General features: G+C 43.3%; 2 protein-coding genes across 4 annotated transcripts in view; both read left to right on the forward strand.

The window, feature by feature from the left end:
• Window positions 1-616: 616 nt before the first annotated feature.
• On the forward strand, window positions 617-10,525 carry yipf4 (Yip1 domain family, member 4). Its single transcript, XM_036593685.1, has 6 exons — window positions 617-884; window positions 4,427-4,580; window positions 4,920-5,091; window positions 5,340-5,417; window positions 6,278-6,391; window positions 9,547-10,525. The coding sequence occupies exons 1-6, from the start codon at window positions 827-829 to the stop codon at window positions 9,682-9,684; spliced, it is 714 nt and encodes a 237-aa protein (XP_036449578.1). The 5' UTR covers window positions 617-826; the 3' UTR covers window positions 9,685-10,525.
• Window positions 10,526-14,561: 4,036 nt separating this feature from the next.
• LOC118824204 (baculoviral IAP repeat-containing protein 6-like) overlaps window positions 14,562-20,278 on the forward strand; it is a gene marked incomplete at its 3' end in the record, with an annotated part of 121,199 nt that continues 115,482 nt past the window's right edge. For 2 of the 3 annotated variants that reach the window (XM_036594204.1, XM_036594205.1), the window contains 1 exon segment: window positions 14,765-14,975. In XM_036594204.1, coding sequence (XP_036450097.1) covers window positions 14,765-14,975 — 211 coding nt within the window. 3 annotated transcript variants of the gene reach the window in all.

Here is a 20,278-nt window from a genome sequence, read left to right on the forward strand (position 1 = left end):
TAACACTGACGTGGTGGTGGTGTGTTAGTGTGTGTTGTGCTGGTGCGAGTGGATCAGACACAGCAGTGCTGCTGGAGTTTTTAAACACCTCAGTGTCGCTGCTGGACTGAGAATAGTCCACCAACCAAAAATATCCTGCCAACAGCGTCCTGTGACCACTGATGAAGGACTAGAGGATGACCAACACAAACTGTGCAGCAGCAGAAGATGAGCTATCGTCTCTGACTTTACATCTACAAAGTGGACCGACAAGGTAGGAGTGTCTAATAGAGTGGACAGTGAGTGGACACAGTGTTTAAAAACTCCAGCAGCACTGCTGTGTCTGATCCACTCGTATCAGCACAACACACACCAACACACCACCATCACGTCAGTGTCACTGCAGTGCTGAGAATGATCCACCACCCAAATAATACCTGCTCTGTGAGGGTCCATGGGGGTCCTGAAGAACAGGGTAAAAGGGGGCTAACAAAGTATGCAGAGAAACAGATGGACTACAGTCTGTAACTGTAGAACTACAAAGTGCACCTATATAGTAAGTGGAGCTGATAAAATGGGCAGTGAGCGTAGAAACAGTGGTGTCTCAGACTCGGCGCTGGAGGGCGCTCGTCCCGCCGCCGCGCTGTGGGGATTTGACGTGTCGCGTCTGCTGCACTTCCTCTGTTTTTCTGCTGTACCGAACGGGCCGAGGCCGAACTTCAAACGCGTAAAATCATTTATTTCGGAGGATGGTGTGATCGCCGCTCGACCATCACCGTCTCCGTGTCTCTGCCTGACCGCTGAAGGGAGTTCGAGCTGCGGGACTGATCAGCGTTAACCGCCAACGATGCAGTTCTCTCCGACCAACGGAGATTTTACCTTCGTCTCGTCGACTGACGCCGAAGGTAGCGTCACCTCACGGGGCCAGATCAGCTACAGAAACCGGACCGAGACCCAGAATGGCGTTATTATGTTCATATAAATCAGCTCAGACTCTCAGGTTGTGTCGTTGTGCTGTGTGTTTTGACGCTGTGGCGCTGGGAATCTATGTAGCTGGCTAGCTAGTTAGCTAACTGCCACCTAGCAGTCCTGGCACTGAAAATCCACGAACCGCAGCGCTGATTTGTTCAAGAGATGATTAAAACACGACGCTCGTTTATCTCAGACCCAAAACTCACAGCCTTCTCATGGCTGGACTGTCACTGTCAGCTAAGAGCTGCGGCCAAGTCGCGACAGTTCAGCTACTGACACTGTAGCTTAGCTACTGACGTTATAGTTCGACTAGTGACAGTACAGTGTGGCTACTGACACTATAGTTTGACTTGTGACGACGCCGTTTGGCTACAGACACTATAATTTGACTACTGACGACACAGTTTGGTTAGTGTCACAATGTTTTGGCTAGTGACAATACAGTATGGCTACTGACACTGGTTGGACTACTGACGATACAGTTTTGCTACTGACACTATAATTTGACTAGTGACGATACAGTTTGGCTACTGACACTAGAGTTTGACTTGTGACGACACATTTTGGCTACTGACACTATATTTTGGCTAGTGACATGATATTTTGGTTTCAGTTACAGTTACAGTTTGGCTACTCACACTATAGTTGGACTACTGACGATACAGTTTGGCTACAGACACTATAATTTGACTACTGACTACACAGTTTGGCTACAGACACTATAATTTGACTACTGACGACACAGTTTGGCTACAGACACTATAATTTGACTACTGACTGACACAGTTTGGCTACAGACACTATAATTTGACTACTGACTGACACAGTTTGGCTACAGACACTATAATTTGACTACTGACGACACAGTTTGGCTACAGACACTATAATTTGACTACTGATGATACAGTTTGGCTACAGACACTATAATTTGACTACTGATGACACAGTTTGGCTACAGACACTATAATTTGACTACTGACGACACAGTTTGGCTACAGACACTATAATTTGACTACTGACGACACAGTTTGGCTACAGACACTATAATTTGACTACTGATACAGTTTGGCTACAGACACTATAATTTGACTACTGACGACACAGTTTGGCTACAGACACTATAATTTGACTACTGATGATACAGTTTGGCTACAGACACTATAATTTGACTACTGACGACACAGTTTGGCTACAGACACTATAATTTGACTACTGACGACACAGTTTGGCTACAGACACTATAATTTGACTACTGATGATACAGTTTGGCTACAGACACTATAATTTGACTACTGATGACACAGTTTGGCTACAGACACTATAATTTGACTACTGACGATACAGTTTGGCTACAGACACTATAATTTGACTACTGATACAGTTTGGCTTCTGACTCTACAGTCTGGTAAGTGACTTTGCAGCTTGGCTGCTGACAACAGTGACAATACAGTTTTAGGCACTGACGGTACAGCCTGGTAACCCACACTGGTAGTTTAGCTACTGACAGTACAGTAATACAGTTTGGATACTGACAGTGCTGTTTGGTTACTGCCAGTATGCATCGGCTACTGCAAATATGGTTTGGCTACTGACAGCACAGTTTTTCGTTCTGACGCTGTCGTCGGGCTGTTTACAGTACAGTTTAGCTGCTGACACCTTACAACATAGTTTAAATCATGACAGTATAGTTTTGCCAGTGACAATAGAGTTTGATTACTTACAGTACAGTTTGGCTGCTGACACTAGTTTGACCACTGACGGTAGTGTCTGACAGCTGACCGTTACCATTTGGTGACTAAAAGTACAATTTTTCTACTGACAGTATCGTTTGGCCAGTGACCAGTTTGGGTACTGTCAATAGTATTTGTGCACTTACAGTACAGTGTGGCTAGTAATGATATAGTTTGGCTACTGATTGGCTTCTGACACTATAGTTTCACTACTGACAGTACTAACAGTGGTACTAACAACATGGTTTGGCTACTGCCAGTACTGTACAGTGGCTGCCAACAAGAGTTTAGCTACTTACATGATAGTTTGGCTACTACCAGTACAATCAGGCTACTGACTGTAGTTTGGCTGCTGACAGTACAGTGTAGTCATTGACAATATGGTAATACCGATAGGTTACTGACAGTGTGGTTCGTCCACTGATGATCTAGTTTGGCTACTGACAGCACAGTTTAGTCATTGCCATAACAGTTTGCCGTCTGACAGTACGTTTAGACAACTGACCATACATTCTCATTACTGTTCAGCTACTGACAGTACCGCCTTTTACTGGCTACCAGTCTGTCACAGAATAGACTTTAAGACACTATTACTGGCTTATGCTGCTATGCTGCTCTTATATGGACCCGGTTGACAGAGAGCTTTAGAAGAGCCCAGACAGTGGACACTTTTAAATCCAGGCTCAAAATGATCCTGTTTGAGCAGCTTTCAGCTCAGTTTAAACACTGTTAGCGTTTCGAGCCCTTTTTCCTCTGTAACAGCACTTTTTTCAAACTTTTAGTTTTTATTTTGATTATTTAACTATCCTAATTTCTAATTTAAATTTTAATTTAATGATTTTCTCTTTTAAATTTATTGTTTTAATCATGTTTTATTTGTGTTTTTAAGCATATATACACCAATCAGGCATAACATTTTATCAGCTCCACTTACTATATAGGTGCACTTTGTAGTTCTACAGTTACAGACTGTAGTCCATCTGTTTCTCTGATACTTTGTTAGCCCCCTTTTACCCTGTTCTTCAGTGGTCAGGACACCCATGGACCCTCACAGAGCAGGTACTATTTGGGTGGTGGGTCATTCTCAGCACTGCAGTAACACTGACGTGGTGGTCCTGTGTTAGTGTGTGTTGCGCTGTTTTGAGTGGATCAGACACAGCAGTGCTGCTGGAGTTTTTAAACACTGTGTCCACTCACTGTCCACTCTATTAGACACTCCTACCTTGTCAGTCCACCTTGTAGATGTAAAGTCAGAGACGATAGCTCATCTGCTGCTGCACAGTTTGTGTTGGTCATCCTCTAGTCCTTCATCAGTGGTCACAGGATGCTGCCCACGGGACACTGTTGGCTGGATATTTTTGGTTGGTGGACTATTCTCAGTCCAGCAGTGACACTGAGGTGTTTAAAAACTCCAGCAGCACTGCTGTGTCTGATCCACTCAGACCAGCGCAACACACACTAACACACCACCACCACATCAGTGTTACTGCAGTGCTGAGAATGATCCACCACCCAAATAGTACCTGCTCTGTGAGGGTCCATGGGGGTCCTGACCACTGAAGAACAGGGTAACAAAGTATCAGAGAAACAGATGGACTACAGTCTGTAACTGTAGAACTACAAAGTGCACCTATATAGTAAGTGGAGCTGATAAAATGGACAATGAGTGTAGAAACAAGGAGGTGGTCATAATGTTCCGCCTGATCGGTGTAAATAAACTTGCCTTGCTTTGCCTTTTACTGCAGAACTGAGCGGCACCATTGATGCCCCAGACATCAAGCTGAACATGGGCAGCGATCACAGCAGGGATGCATACGCTGCCACGTTCCTCAGGCAGAGAGGTTATGGCTGGCTGCTGGAGGTAGAGGAGGATGAGGCTGAGGACACTAAGCCTCTGCTGTAAGTCTTAGAGTTGCCATCTAACCTTCTATTGTGGAGGCAGTATAGAATAGAGTCTTTGCCATTATACTGAGGTAATTTCGTATGGCGTCTCTCCTACAGAGGTCACAAAAAAGCAGGAATAATAAAATAAAATAAAAATAAATTACAATAAATTACATAAAGCAGTAAAGTGACACTGTGCAAGACTATAAAAACCAATTCACATCCCAATGTGCAAAGCTACATTTACGTGTTATTACATATAGCTGTCTTGATTCTTGTACCTCATCAAACAGAAGTTCAAGCCTACCTGTTTACCATCTCATGCTTCTCTAAAGATGTGACCCTTTTGTATAGGGAGGAGCTGGATATTGACCTGAAGGACATCTACTATAAGGTCAGGTGTGTGCTGATGCCTATGCCATCCCTGGGCTTCAACAGGCAGGTGGTCCGGGACAATCCTGACTTCTGGGGACCGCTGGCTGTCGTGCTACTCTTCTCCATGATCTCCATCTATGGACAGTTTCGGGTGAGGACTAGCCTTGTGTTCATTTCTAGAATACAGGTTTGCCAGTGATCCCGTAAAATCCGAAACACGTATTTTCCTTAAAATGCATTTTGGCTTATTAAGAAATTCAACACTTGAGCTTGAACTCAATTTTAATTTCGGGAATGAAATTAAATCCTCATTAAACATTTAAACGCTTCTGTTATGATCACCAGCTCTGTATAATTCTCTGATGTGACATAAACAAGTTTCTCATTTTCATTTTCTAGGTTGTGTCCTGGATAATTACCATTTGGATATTTGGATCTCTGACAATTTTCCTTCTTGCACGAGTGCTTGGCGGAGAGGTAATGTTAGTGTTCTAACAAGTAGAGCTGATCCATCTTTGGAATTGTTAATAGTAGCGGTGGCGCTCACGGGAGTAAAAATAGGAAAATAATCAAATTTACACAGACTTTTATGTGTAATGGGTCACCAGAGGAGGATGACATCTGCCAATCCATGTCATAGGCTACATTTACACAGCAGGTAAAAGTGGCCCAAATCTGATTTTCTCAGCAAATCTGATTTTTTTGTTTGGCTGTTCACATTATCTTTTAAATGTGATCTGTATGCGACATCAGTCTGAACAGATCAGCTCCTAAACCGACCCACATGCGCAAAAGAACAGTGCTTCACGTGGCTCGTCCAGACACAAACAGTCATAACGGCCAGTGAACGCCTGTCGCTCCCAGAGCTTTCAGTTTCGTCTTCGCCAGCATCACAGGAGTGATTATAAAGTTCCAGTGGTTGACAGCTGGACTCATCACCCACAGTGTTCGAGTTCGCCGTAAAAAGGGCTCGTTATTCGGCCACTTCTTTGGTTCGTGTCCTCGGATTCTTTAAACTGTTCTCTGATGCTGCAGCCTCGGTCTCCTCCTAAACGTTTGAGTCTCAGCAGCACGAAATTATGACAAATGTCGAGTTGGATTGACGTAAAAGTCAGACTGAGTCGCATTGGACCGGATACGTATCGGATTTCAGTACCACATATGAAAGCGCCTCAAATCGGAATTGAAAATGTCAGATTCAGTGTGTTTATCTGTTCACACTGACACACAGACACAAATCTGTGTCACATACAGGGAAAAAGATCGGACTTGGGCCACTTTTACCTGCTTTACAAAGCCATAATGTAGTCAGACCAGTGTTGTTTGTTTTCATGTAGGTTTCTTACGGTCAAGTCCTCGGAGTGATTGGATACTCGTTGCTCCCGCTCATCGTAATAGCTCCGGTTCTCCTGATTACTGGGAGTTTTGACATTGTCTCTACACTCATAAAGGTAAGTATAACAAGAATTAGGGAAAATGTGTCATACTAACACTGTGGATTAGATGAATGATAAGGGAGTAGCTGGTCCATAATTAAGACATGTAGCCTGGAACCCGGATGTTGAACAAACTAAACCAGTGCTAGTGTGAACAGTAACATCAGAGATCAGAGTTGTACTGAATTAAGCATGAACAATAAAGCAAATTTAGACAAACATGTTTTTATCTGCAGAATTATTGCGATAAACACATCAGTGCAATAGCACTACAGTGTTATAGCTTGCATTTGTGCTAATAGCGATATAATTATCATATTATTTCTATTAGCTTATTATATTACCTAATCATTTCCAAGGTGTTTTGGGTTCCAGTGAAACAAATGCACGGACCGACTTGATGTTAAGTGTTACATGCCGTCTATGGGGACAACAGATTATTAGCCAGATTGCAAACACATCCACAAGGTGCCTAATCAGGCTCACTGTGCTGCACAGCGTGGTCTGTAGTGGCGGAGAGCGTCCGTCAATCAACCGACTGAAATCAATAAACCGGCATCCTTCTTTCTGAACAAGCTCAACCTTTTTACTCTCCACCAGGGAGCAGATCTCGGTTCTTTGCATGTTTTTGCCTTCATTATAGCTGGGCATGTTTATGATATCTCTGATTTTGATACCGCTGCCTCAGTTTTGGTACCAATTTCTGAACAATCCTTTTTTCAGTACCTCCTTTTTAATTACAGTGAGTGTGAGGTGCTGGACCTGTGTGTGTTTACTGACCGTAACGGATTGCGGTCCAGACAAGAAGGGCTGGGGTGAATAATATGCTTATAGAACGCAAATTAGACAGCCAATCAGCAGACATTCGGTATTGAATGACAACTATTTTTTGATAATTTAGCCATGTTTACATGCAGCCTAAAAATCTGTTAATAAAAATCTGACTAATAGCTCAATAGAAATATAATACTTTTATATAAACACCTCAATCGGAAAACACCCGTCCAATTGAGGCCATTCGGAATAAATTTTCTATTCATTTAAACAAGGTGGGTAATCCTGTACGTAATCCATTAAATAGAAGAATAATATCCGTGTAAACGCCTGTATCTGATTACATTCCCTATCGGAAAGTTTAAGTCCGTTCTGATCATGTTCGTCACGTCATAGTGAAAGTTTATAACGTTCAACATGGCGGAGCAGAAACTGGTCAGCAGAGGAGACGAAGTTTATGCTCTGATCTTTAAAAGACGGTGGTGGGACGGACGTCCAGCTTATGTGTCTCGGAACACGACGTCTTCCTCTCGGCCTTCTTTAATAAGGACATGTGAAGGACGTTTTCCTGAGTCTGACATCATTTTAAAGCAATTAAAAACACAAGCGCTGCTCACTGCTGCTCGTCTCACTCTGACTGGACTCACGTGATGCTCGTTGTCATGGTAACCTTTACACTAAGTGGTTCTCTACACATGCGCGTAATTTTGGATCGGATTACTTGTAGTGAGCATGTAAACAGAGATCTTCCATCAGATTGTTGGGTAGACTCAGAATAAACACCTCAATCTAAATCTGTAATCGGATTGTATTCAGTCAGATTGGCAAAAATCTTTGCATGTAAACACAGACACTGTGTCAGTGAACATGAAGTAATGGTTGGTCTTTTGGGATTAGCTTTAGCCTAACACGGTCAGCGGAGCGCTTGCTGCGATAGTTTCCTCTCGTACCGCCTGACGAGACTCACGTGAGTCAAATTACTTGAGAAATTTGATGAAACTGAATTTCATTTGATTTGAATGTAACTGCTGCTTCATTTAAGGCAGAATGTAAATTTTGAACAAAAAGCTTGCGATTAAGAAGCCAACTTCTGTCTTTTAGAAATTAGGCATGAAACAACACGGCTAGTGCCAGAAAGCAGTATTCACATAGGTTTGACTCTGTGCTGTTCAGTTCTATTTTCACTGTTTTACACGATAAAAGGATTTCAGCTTTACTTAGGTTGTTGTAATAAAAATTATTCTTATTAAACAAAGAAGACACGTTAAGCTTAATAGGGCACTGATAACCTCCAGGTTTCTATTGAAGTCATGGCTTTATTTGAATATAAAACGTAAACTGTAAGAAATAGTAATTACACTGATCAGGCGTAACATTATGACCACCTCCTTGTTTCTACCCTCACTGTCCATTTTATCAGCTCCACTTACTATATAGGTGCACTTTGTAGTTCTACAGTTACAGACTGTAGTCCATCTGTTTCTCTGATACTTTGTTAGCCCCCTTTTACCCTGTTCTTCAGTGGCAGGTACTGTTTGGGTGGTGGATCATTCTCAGCGCTGCAGTAACACTGACGTGGTGGTGGTGTGTTAGTGTGTGTTGTGCTGGTCTGAGTGGATCAGACACAGCAGTGCTGCTGGAGTTTTTAAACACTGTGTCCACTCACTGTCCACTCTATCAGACACTCCTATCTTGTCGGTCCACCTTGTAGATGTAAAGTCAGAGACGATAGCTCATCTGCTGCTGCGCAGTTTGTGTTGGTCATCCTCTAGTCCTTCATCAGTGGTCATAGGACGCTGCCCACAGGACGCTGCCCACAGGACGCTGTTGGCTGGATATTTTTGGTTGCTGGACTATTCTCAGTCCAGCAGTGACACTGAGGTGTTTAAAAAGTCCAGCAGCACTGCTGTGTCTGATCCATTCAGACCAGCACAACACACACTAACACACCACCACCACATCAGTGTTACTGCAGTGCTGAGAATGATCCACCACCCGAATAGTACCTGCTCTGTGAGGGTCCATGGGGGTCCTGACCACTGAAGAACAGGGTAAAAGGGGGCTAACAAAGTATGCAGAGAAACAGATGGACTACAGTCTGTAACTGTAGAACTACAAAGTGCACCTATATAGTAAGTGGAGCTGATAAAATGGACAATGAGTGCAGAAACAAGGAGGTGGTCATAATGTTATGTCTGATTGGTGTATGCTATAATTTTTTTTTATTATTTAATATTCAAAGTTTTTGGCCATACCACTCACTATTACTGCTCTGGTATAATTTGATCAGTACCAAAATGGTATTAAATTTAAAAGTCTGATAAGGTTTTTGTTTGTTGTTTGCTGATCATTTTTTCATTCCATTATATAATGATGTTTTTATGCTTCATTTCCAGCTCGGTGGAGTATTCTGGGCTGCGTACAGCGCCGCGTCGCTACTCGTTGGTGACGAGTTCAAGACAAAGAAGCCGCTCCTCATATACCCCATCTTCCTTTTGTATATCTACTTCCTGTCCCTGTATACTGGCGTCTGATTGGACCACGGGCCTTAAATGGCACGTTGCTTGGACACTGATACAGCGCACCGGGGGGAGGTACACTGCTGGACTGTTTACATGATGCAGAAGAAGGAGCATGGATCCTTTATTTTCTTTTTTATTTACTTTTTATTTTACCCGGATTATTCCTCCACAGTGAGTCTTGAAGTGTACAGAGTTGATGTATTTAATGTAATTAACTTTGTACCCACTGAAAAGGTATAGTTTTATCAAGCAATGCCGTTTAGATATTGCTCTTGCACAGAGAACTCTAGTCGTGTGAAGGCTATTCTACAAAGTACACTAAAAAGAGAAAACCCTTTTCCAAATGTTACGTTGCAATTGGATCTGATAACCATGACAGTCATGTATCAGACATCCCCTTCAATGTATTATCAAGCCTAATGGTGTAGATATCTGTAATTCATCTCAGTCCTAAATTAAATGTTGATGGGGCCCTTTTTCTCTGTAATATTTTGAGGTGACTGGGATTTTTTTTTCTTTGCTGTTGACACATTCTCTGCAGTTTTGATTCTTAACTTATAAATTTAACCAGAAAAAAAAACGAAAGGGTTGTAGAACCTGAGTAAAACCATGTCTACTAAGAATGGGTGCCTTTTATTAGTTGTTTTATATGGCTGTGGTTTATTTTATTGGACTGTAAATGTAGCCAAAAAAATGTATTTGTATAACTTGCGATCCGAGACAACTTTATACTTAGCAATGTATGAAACACATGACAGGATTGTAACCAGTTTCTTTCGAAAATAATTCAGTCCAGAATATTGTGATATTAATATACAGGTCATTCATTTGATTAAAAAGCATTTCCGTCATACTTCATCTCATTTGGCAAGTCTTTTCACCCGCCCCTTACTTTGGCAGCAGTAATGCTGACGGATCTTCCCTCTCAAATTACATTGTTAAGCTTTGTGAATGCTTACAACATTAAAAACAGTACAGTGTACTATTTGTATATACACTCACCAAGCACTTTATTAGGAACACCTGTACACTTTCATGCATTTATCTAATCAGCCAATCGCGTGGGAGCAGCGCAGTGCATAAAATCATGCAAATGCTGTCCAGCAGCATGATTGCTGGTGCCAGAGGGGCTGGTTTCAGCATTTCTATAATGGCTGATCTCCTCAGATCAGTCTCCAGAATTTCTCAGAATGGTGCAATAAAGAAAAAACATCCAGTGAGCGACGGTTCTGCAGATGGAAATGTTTTGTTGATGAGGGAGGTCAACAGAAAATGGTCTGACCAGTTTGAGCTGACAGAAAGGCTATGGTAATGCAGATGACCACTCTGTTCAATTGTGGTGAGGATAAAAGCACCTCAGAATGAGGTGGATGGGCTACAACAGCAGAAAACCACGACAGGTTCCACTTCTGTCAGCCAAGAACAGAAAGCTGTGCCTGCAGGGGGCAGAGGCCCACCAAAACTGGACAGTGTAAGACTAGAAAAACATAGCCTGGTCTGATGAATCTCAATTTCTGGTGAGGCAAACACATGGTTGGGTCAGAATTTGGTGTAAACTACATGAATCCATGGACCCAACCTGCCTCGTGTTAATAGACCAGGCTGGTGGAGGTGGGGTAATGGTGTGGGGAATGTCTTCTTAGCACATTTTCGGCCTGTTAATACCAGTCAATCATCGTTTGATTCCCACAGCCTATTTGAATATTGTTGCTGACCATGTCTATCCCCTCATGGCCACAATTTACCCATCCTGTAATGGCTAGTGCGATAATGCACCAGTTCACAAAGCAAAACTTGTCTCAAACTGGTTTATGAACATGACAGTAAGTTCAGTGTTTTCAGTAGCTTTCCCAGTCATCGGATCTGAATACAATAGAACACCTTTGGGATTAACATATTTACAACCACTGCAACTACGTGCGTCTTCTGAGTTACATGAAATGTTGAAATTTAAAGGATAATAGTTTAAACTTCACTCTGTGCAATTTATCATATTTTTACATATTTGTCACAGTTGAATGTTTCAGATCATCAAAACCACTTTTAATATTAGACAAACATAACCAAAGTAAACACAAAATGCTGTTTTTAAATGGTGATTTCATTTATTGAGGGAAAAATGCTGTTCAGCCCTACTTGGCTCTATGAAAAAAGAGTAGCTTTACCTTAGCTGCTCTATCAACCAGTTAACCAAATTCAATTGAATTTGGGTTCAATGTCACTCACCACACCCAGACATGATCACTGCCAGACCTGTTGAATCTAAACATCACTTAAATAGAACCTGTCTGGCAATGTGAAGAAGGTTAGAAGGTCTCAAACAGCAGCACATGATGTCTAAAGAGATTCAAATACAGATGTGAAACAAAGTCATTGAAATCTACCAGTCTGGATAGGGTTACAAAGCCATTGCCAAGCGACCCGCAGTGAGAGCCGTTATCCACAAATGAAAAAAACTTTGAACAGTGGTGAACCGTCCCAGGAGTGGTCGGCCTACCAAATTTCACTTTGAGCACATCAACGACTCATTCAGGAGGTCAAAAAGGAGCCCAGATGAACATCTAAAGAGCTACAGGCCTCACTGGCCTTAGTTAAGGTCAATGTACACAATTTCATAATAAGAAAGACACTGGGCAAAAATGGCATCCATGGGAGAGCTGCAAGGCGCAAACCACTGCTGACCAAAAAGAACACAAAGGCTAGTCTTGAATTTGCCGAAAACCTTTTAGATGGGATAATATTCTGTGGATTGATGAATCAAAGGTGGAATGTTTTAGAAGACATAGATCCCGTACATCTAGCATAAAGCTAACACTCCTACCACCATAAGAACTTCATACCAACAGTGAAACATGGTGGTGGTAGTGTGATGGTCTGGGGCTGCTTTGCTTCTGCGGGACCTGGACAACTTGTCATACCATGGAACCATGAATTCTGCTCTCTATCAGAAAATCCTGAAGGAGAATGTCTACAAGTCAGTTTGAGTGCAGTTGTGCAGCAGGACAATGATCCAAAGCACACAAGTAAGTCCACCTCTGAATGGCTCAAAAGAAAGAAAGTTATGGAGTGGCCGAATCCTGACTTGAATCCCATTGAGATGCTGTGGCGAGACCTTAAACGGGCAGTTGATTCTCGAAAGCCCTCCAATATAGCCGAATTAAAACAACTCTGCAAAGAAGAGTTGGCCAAAAGAGATCTAGAGGGAGTGTGTTTGGGACAGACTCGTGTGACATGCAGGGTTTGCATGTGTGAGATTTTGTTATTGGCCTTACTCGTTCTGTTTAATGAGCTCGTTTGCTTTTCTAAAGGAGGTAGATTCAGATTACAAGCAGAATGCAGTTTAAGCTAAATTAATAAACAAATGCATTTAACTTACGTCTAAGTATCTTCTTATTCTCCACCGTATAAGCAAAACCATTGACCCCAATTGGTCCTCGCCTTTCTCACAAAGAAATTTTAGGTAGGAGGGTGACGCAGTCCTCGCTGATAGCTGCAATCAGGGCACATAGAGGGCACCTGTAAGCCCTTTGAAAGGCAAAAAATCTAGACACATCACGATCTTGTGGGCTTGTGCAGATGACGACTGCAGGACTGCAAGGGCACCATTTGGGACTGAGAAAGCTCTTCTTAGCTGTGTCCAAAGCTGTGTCCTATTCACTATATAGTGCACTATGTTGGAGTGGCGCTCGAAAAGTGCACTCGACCTTTCCCACAATGCACCGTGATACGTACTACACAACCGATGTACCCTAGGAAATAGGAAATCAGTCCCTGCTCCCTATATAGGGCACACTACCTTAGCCATGAAATAAAGGCCTCTACACCAAAATAGTGCCCTATATGTACAAGGAGGGGGCATTTTGGCATTTTGCTTTTATGTTATATCTTTAAGTCTGACTTTTGTGTTTTTGAGGAACATATTGGCAAGCAAACTATGTGCTGATAGGTGTTCTGGCATTGACATCCACTGAGGGAAAAGAAGACCAACGTTTGTGTTTTTCCTTGTCCGGGTTTCTCGGCTCTGGTTCATCAGATCTGCTTGGGAACGAAAGTTTCAGCAATGTATATTCTTATGACTCTTGTGACTACCACTTTTTGGCCAATACTGATATTGAAGTCGTGAAAAATGATACGCATAATGCACAGTGTTGTTTGGTTTGAAAATTCAAGGCAATGTCCCTGAGTAGGATTGCCGAGCCCAGCTGCAACAGCAGCGTCTCCATAGTGTCTGAAATAGTTTACTACCACCACCAATTATGTTCCCTAGAATAGTGTCCTATATAGTGATTTTTGAATGTAGGGTATAGTGATTAGGGAACCATGCCGGACATGGCATTTGTGACTAGTATAGTTTTATTCTAGATTTTGTTGCCCTGCTAAAATGCTTGTGGTACGATGTGAGAAAACTTATTGCTGTGTTCAGCATAACTGAGTCAGAACCCCAGCCCAGAAAGCAGACCTTTGTAATTATTACCTAAAACCCAAATCACTCCCTGCTCCCTATATAGTGCACACTACCTTAGCCATGAAATAAAGGCCTCTACACCAGACTAGTGCCCTATGTGTACAAGGAGGGGGCATTTGGGACAGAGCCGTCAGCAGCAGCCGCAGCCACAGTGAGTTAGCCACACGCCCTGACTTTTTCTATCACGTTTTACCCCAAATTCACATTTGTTGAATACTTTTAGGTGTGGAACAAAAGCAAGGAATTAAGTTATTTGTCAAGCCTGCTCGGCACGCCTGATCACGAACCTAACTCGCTATCATGTGGCTTTCTGTTGTGCTTGCGGCGCCCCTAGTGGTTTGGCGTGGGGGCTAACGTAGCGACTACGCTACTTGCGTTTCCCTGCCGAGTTAGCAGCGAGCGGAGCCGCCGCTCGTCACCTACACCGAATGGTGAATAGCAGCTGCCGCGGTTACGGGAGGAGAGGAACAGAAGCCGAGCAGGAGGGAGAGCCAGCAGCGGTACTTCGGACTTCGGATTTTTTTTACCCCCTTTTTTCCTCCCCCCCCCCAAAACACAGAACCGTATCGACAGAGACCCTCGAAAGAAAGCGGACCGGGGGGAGGCGAATTTACAGAAAAGTGAAAAATGGCGGCCGCGGCCTCGCCGGGCTCCTGCTCGTCCAACTCCTCCGACTGGGTTGTTCTGAGGGACGGATGCCTCCGTTGCGACGAGGAGGGCCTGCGGAGCCTGTCCTACCACCCGGCCCTCAACGCTATCCTGGCGGTCACAAGCCGGGGCAGCATCAAAGTCATCGACGGCACCTCGGGGGCCATCCTGCAGGCCTCCGCGCTGCACGGTGAGCTTCGGCGCGGCCGGCCCGGCGCGTCAGGGCGCTTTAGAGAAAGTAGCACGACGTGTCCGGGACCGGGGAGTTTATTAGGGCCTTCTTGTGTGGCTTTAGCTCGGAGCTAGCTAACGTTACCCTCGCCGAGTCCCAGCGGTTGCTGCTGGATGGACGCGACCGTTGTTTATGGTCAGAACCAGCCGCGAGATGAATATAACTGCGTTATTTCTCCCTCAAACCCTGACCTGTTTTCATTACAGCGTTCAAAACAAAACTACCAGTCTCACTTGGCTTGACGAGGTTGAAGTCGGCTTCCTATTCGCCCGCTTCTCGCTCTCGTTCCCCCCGTTCCACCTTAAACGGGGCGGCAGGAAAATGCTGCGCCGTTTAAGGTGGAACGGGGGAATTTCTTCTGACTTGAGCTGAATGCGATTCGGCAAGGAAGCGAGCTGGCTCCTTTCTCGTATGTGTCAAGTTAGTGACACACGGCTAGCCGCCGTTAGCGAGCTTGCTAAGCCTTCTTATTTACATTCTCGGTGAAGTTAGCTGGTTAGCTTTAGCCTCGCTAGCTAACGAAAACAAGCGAGCTCTGCTGGCGCTGGTTAGCTTAGCTAGCTTAGTTAGGTTCGAGCCCGAGTGTCCGCTGCGATGTATTGTTTATAATTCACGTCCTCGGTTTTGTCTCGGTGTCAGTCATTTACAGAATTATGTCTACTTTGCTTGACGTTCATGGTTGGCAGGGTATTATAATGTACGCCATTAGTAAGTTATTAATGTGGCCTGAGTCGGTTGCTTGGCTAGCTAACGTTAGCTGTACATCGGTCTAGTTGTTTAGCAGACTATAAACTCGATATTAGTTCACATGAGTTAATAAAATACGCAGGATCTGCTGTTGATCCTCCAAGACTCCAGTTAGAGGCTATCTAAGGGTCAGTTGACCCTCGGTTGTCCGGTATGTGTTCGTGTTAGGCTTGTTTTGGTAGTTGAAGTTTCAGCACTGCTGTTAAACACTAACCGGCATCAACGCATCACACAGTCCAGCCAGGTTTTGGCCAGCTTGTAGTGTTTGTCTGTCCGAATCAGCCTGTCAGAAACACTTTTAATATTGATTGTGACCAGAAAAACACTGGACACATGTGGACTGAATACATGCTTCAGTTGTTGCTGTCACAGTTCAGTCCTAAACTGAGGTCACTTTCTGTTGGGTTGGGTTAAAAGCAGCACGTTCCACTATGTCGTTTTACTTTTATGTTGTACTTTAAGTCTGAGTGTTTTTGAGGAATATGTTGGCAAGCAAACCAAGTGCTGAAAGGTGTTCTGGCATCAACATCCACTGAGGGAAGAGAAGGCCAACGTTTGTGTTTTTCCTTGTCCGGTTTCTCGGCTCTGGTCCATCAGATCTGCTTGGGAAACGAAAGTTTCAATAATGTGTATTCTTATGACTCTTATGACTACCACTTTTTGTCCAATACTGACATTGAAGCCTTAAAAAACAGAATAAACTGACGCTGAAGATGGCACTTCACCTGAGATCAGTGTCTGAAAGAAGGCTGTCATGCTCAGGCTGCTCAAACACTTTGCTACCCCACAGGTGGAAATACCCAGCTAGCAACATGAAACATGCAGGATTAGATTAGGCTAGATTTTTTTGCGGAATTGAATCAGAATCATTCATTTTTTTCCCCCTCAAATACCACACAAAAGCAGCGTTTTCTGCTAATATTGCGCCGATGCTGATACCGATCAATACTGATATTCCTTCTCTAATAACACTGGTGCGTGATTGTCACAATTAGGTCAAACCCATGTCTGATTCCAAATAATGAAGTGGTAGTTCCCTGGGTACTTCCCTTACCTCTTTCAATTGTTTCGCCATGATTTTGGTTGATATTGCATCATCATCATTATACACTCATGTCTTTTGCACACTGGTCACCCGTCGTCGTCCAGTGGTCATCATTTGCTTACGAACGGACTAATAATTACCTCCTGAAAGGATTCACTTGTGTCGGGCCATGAGAATTGTGAGAATGTGCCTGGGCAGTGAAGTTGAGAGATTAGCCCACCGTGGGCAGAATATGATCCATGTGACGGTTTCCTGACGTGAAATCTTAACCACATTATTTTTGAAATTACCTTTTTGACTGAAAATAGCTCGTTTCACTCGTCATAGCCTTCGGGAAAAGTCATATTCTGATAGATGTGTCGATCTTGTTTTGAGTCATAAGAAAACCTTCGGCGTGGTCACATGCTGTTTGCTGAGATATGCATCAGTGTTATGGTTGATGTGTATAGGTGTAGAGTTCCTGGTCAAGTCTGTTCTGCAGTGATGAAGAGGATGAAAATAATACTGATCTTTTTTGAAAATGAGTTTGACTGCAGTGTTTCACGGTGCATATTTAAGAGCCAGTTTGTAAAAGAGTTAGTGATTTTGTCTCGTATATAGGGCTGAGCAATTAATCGAAGCAGACATTCAGAACCTCTAACCGATGTAATATTGCCCATGTCAGGTATTTAGTTTTTTAAAAAAGTCGGTTAATCCTCTCCCCACCCTGTGTGTTCATGTACTGTCCCCTTAAAAACGTACTACGGCGCGCGTATCACGTGACTCCGCCACGTCCGCTCTGCGACATGGAAGCTAAGGCTGTGTTCACACAGCAGGTAAAAGTGGCCCAAATCTGACTTTCTTACCAAATCCGATTTTTTTGTGTGTGTGTTCATATTATCTTTAAATGTGATCTGTATGTGACATCAGTCTGAACAGATCAGCTCCTAAACTGACCCACATGTGCAAAAGAACAGAGCGTCACGCTGCTTCACGGCTCATCCAGAGGTCAACAGTCACGACTGCCAATGAACGCCAGTCGCTCCCGGAGGATCAGCTTTATCTTCACCAGCATCACAGGAGCCATCATGAAGCTTCACTGACTGACAGCTGGGCTCATCACCCAGAATGTGTTCAAGCTCACTGTAAAAAGGGCGCGGTCACTTCGCGTCCTCGGATTCTTTAAACTTTGCTTTCAGACTTCAGAGATTTCAAAATCTCTTTGAACACAGAGGGTTTTGGATGAGTCTCGTCTAATTTTTGTACAGAAATATCACCGTTAATTACGATAACCACTGAATTATCTTAGTTTAATGTTGTTTCAGTGTATTATGGTCGTTTTCTTCATAACAAGCATAAAACAGCACTAATAGCATGCTAAGGTCTCAGTAACTAGCTAGCTAACTTTCCCGTTCCACCTTAAATAGTCCAGCAGTTCTGACGCCTGAAGCACCAGAATGTAACTGCTGCTCCATTTAAGGTGGAATGGGAAAATTCGAACAAGAAGCTGATGAATATCTGACTTCAGATTCGTATCACCAAAGAATTAGCAGTGGGTGATAATAAATAATTGCCCCCTCTTTGAAGGCATATGATGCCCTAAATGTAACTAAAGCCCAGCAGTGAGGAGCTGAACTTTACCCTCCTCTGCTGTCACTGCAGACGGGCCAGGTTGCCTACAGAGCAGCGCTAGTAGCTGTTAATGAAGTAATTTTTTCTATTTTTTTTTCTATTATTTGAGGTTTGTCCCATTTTGTAGGGCAAGATTTCAACCACTACCCCTTGTAACTCAGTTCCAAGGGGTTAGGGTGACACTTGAAAACAAGGGGTAGGGGTAAAAAGAAGAAATGGGACTGGGCTTTTTTCTTAGGACCTTTCTCAAGACCAGATTTAGGGAAAAAACTTTTGGTGAATGACACCCAGTGTTGGTCGTTTCTATTGAGAGGTTTTGGTCTATTTATGTTTCATTGATTAGATTTGAGTTGGCAAAACAATATTGGAAAACTCTGATGTCATATGATCCCTAGAACCATCAAAATTAGGGCAGATATGGCTTCTTTCTTCAGCTCTTTCCCAGACAAACCGTTGTATGTTTAGTTATGCCTGACCGACTATCAGCTACTGTTTTAAAAACACCCTTTAAACTTAGTCAAATGAGTGTAAGTCATGGCTCTAATATAAGAAACGTGTCTGCAGTACCTTCTTTATGAATGATCAGTTTTACAGTTTCACAGAAGTGAAACTGGGCTTTGGCGCACAGCTTGTTGATAGCGCTGCTCTTTCTCTTCCTTCTACTGTTACTGGGCGTCTGAGCTGCCAGTAAATTAAGTTGGTTCTGTAGAGTTAGTTGACTAGTCTAACTTGGCAGGCTAGACTTCCTTGCATGGCTTGGAAGACCTCTCGCTCATTGTAGCCATCTGAGTAGTACTGTATTTTAAGAAATGCTAATAGTGTTTGAATGATTGGCCAAGTTCTTGCTTTGTCTTACCCACTAACACTTCACTACCACCCTGGTTAGCATAGTCACTCCTCGTTCAACGTAAATTTTCCTCTGTAATTTCTTAACTTATCTAGCCCAGATTCAAATTCTGACCTCTGCCAGAAAATAAAAGCTTAAAAAAGTGGAAAAAACCTTATGTAGTGGGGTTGTTTACACCAGTGTTGCTCAGCCCTGCTCCTGGAGGCCCACCGCCCGGCGCATTGTCATGCTTTCTGAGCTTCAGTACGCCCACTTGAACTGAGTAAGGGCTTCTTAGTGGGCTGATTATTTGGATCAGGTGTGTTGGGAGCAGGGAAAGCACTTAAATAGTGCAGGGCAGTGGGCCTCCAGGACCAGGGCTGAGAAACACTGGTTTACACCATTTTCAAACACTTCGCAGCCTGAAATGGCAGCACAGTCCAGGCAAAGTTCAGTTTTTCTAGCTTTTCACACCATTTAAATAATGTTTTAGTCTTTGTTTTTTTTTTTTTATCTGACTTTTGTTAACATTAACACTCAAATGTTTAGGATCACTGAGATTTTAATGAGGGTTTAATATTTGCAGTCAAGTTGTAGACCCATTTAAAATGATCCCAACTTTAGCAAACTCTATGGCTGTGTTCTCACAGCAGGTAAAAGTGGCCCAAATCTGATTTTTTTTTGTTTGGCTGTTCACATTATCTTTTAAATGTGTTCTGTATGAGACATCAGTCTGAACAGGTCAGCTCCTAAACTGACCCACATGTGCAAAAGAACAGAGCTTCACGCGGCTCATCCAGAGGTCAACAGTCACGACTGCCAATGAACGCCAGTCGCTCCCGGAGGATCAGCTTTATCTTCACCAGCATCACAGGAGCCATCATGAAGCTTCACTGACTGACAGCTGGACTCATCACCCAGAATGTGTTCAGCTCACCGTGAAAAGGGCGCGGTCACTTCTTTGGTTCGCGTCGTCGGATTCTTTAAACTTTGCTTTCAGACTTTTAACTGTTCTTTGACGCTGCAGCCTCG

This window comes from Colossoma macropomum, unplaced genomic scaffold, assembly GCF_904425465.1.
Source record: "Colossoma macropomum unplaced genomic scaffold, Colossoma_macropomum, whole genome shotgun sequence".
Taxonomy (NCBI): Eukaryota; Metazoa; Chordata; class Actinopteri; order Characiformes; family Serrasalmidae; genus Colossoma; species Colossoma macropomum.

Excerpts from the sequence above, each read along its gene's own strand:
- yipf4 (XM_036593685.1), top strand. The coding sequence starts at position 827 with ATGCAGTTCTCTCCGACCAACGGAGATTTTACCTTCGTCTCGTCGACT. Across the intron at positions 885-4,426 it reads CTCGTCGACTGACGCCGAAG|AACTGAGCGGCACCATTGAT; the intron begins GTAGCGTCACCT and ends CTTTTACTGCAG. Across the intron at positions 6,392-9,546 it reads TTGTCTCTACACTCATAAAG|CTCGGTGGAGTATTCTGGGC; the intron begins GTAAGTATAACA and ends CTTCATTTCCAG.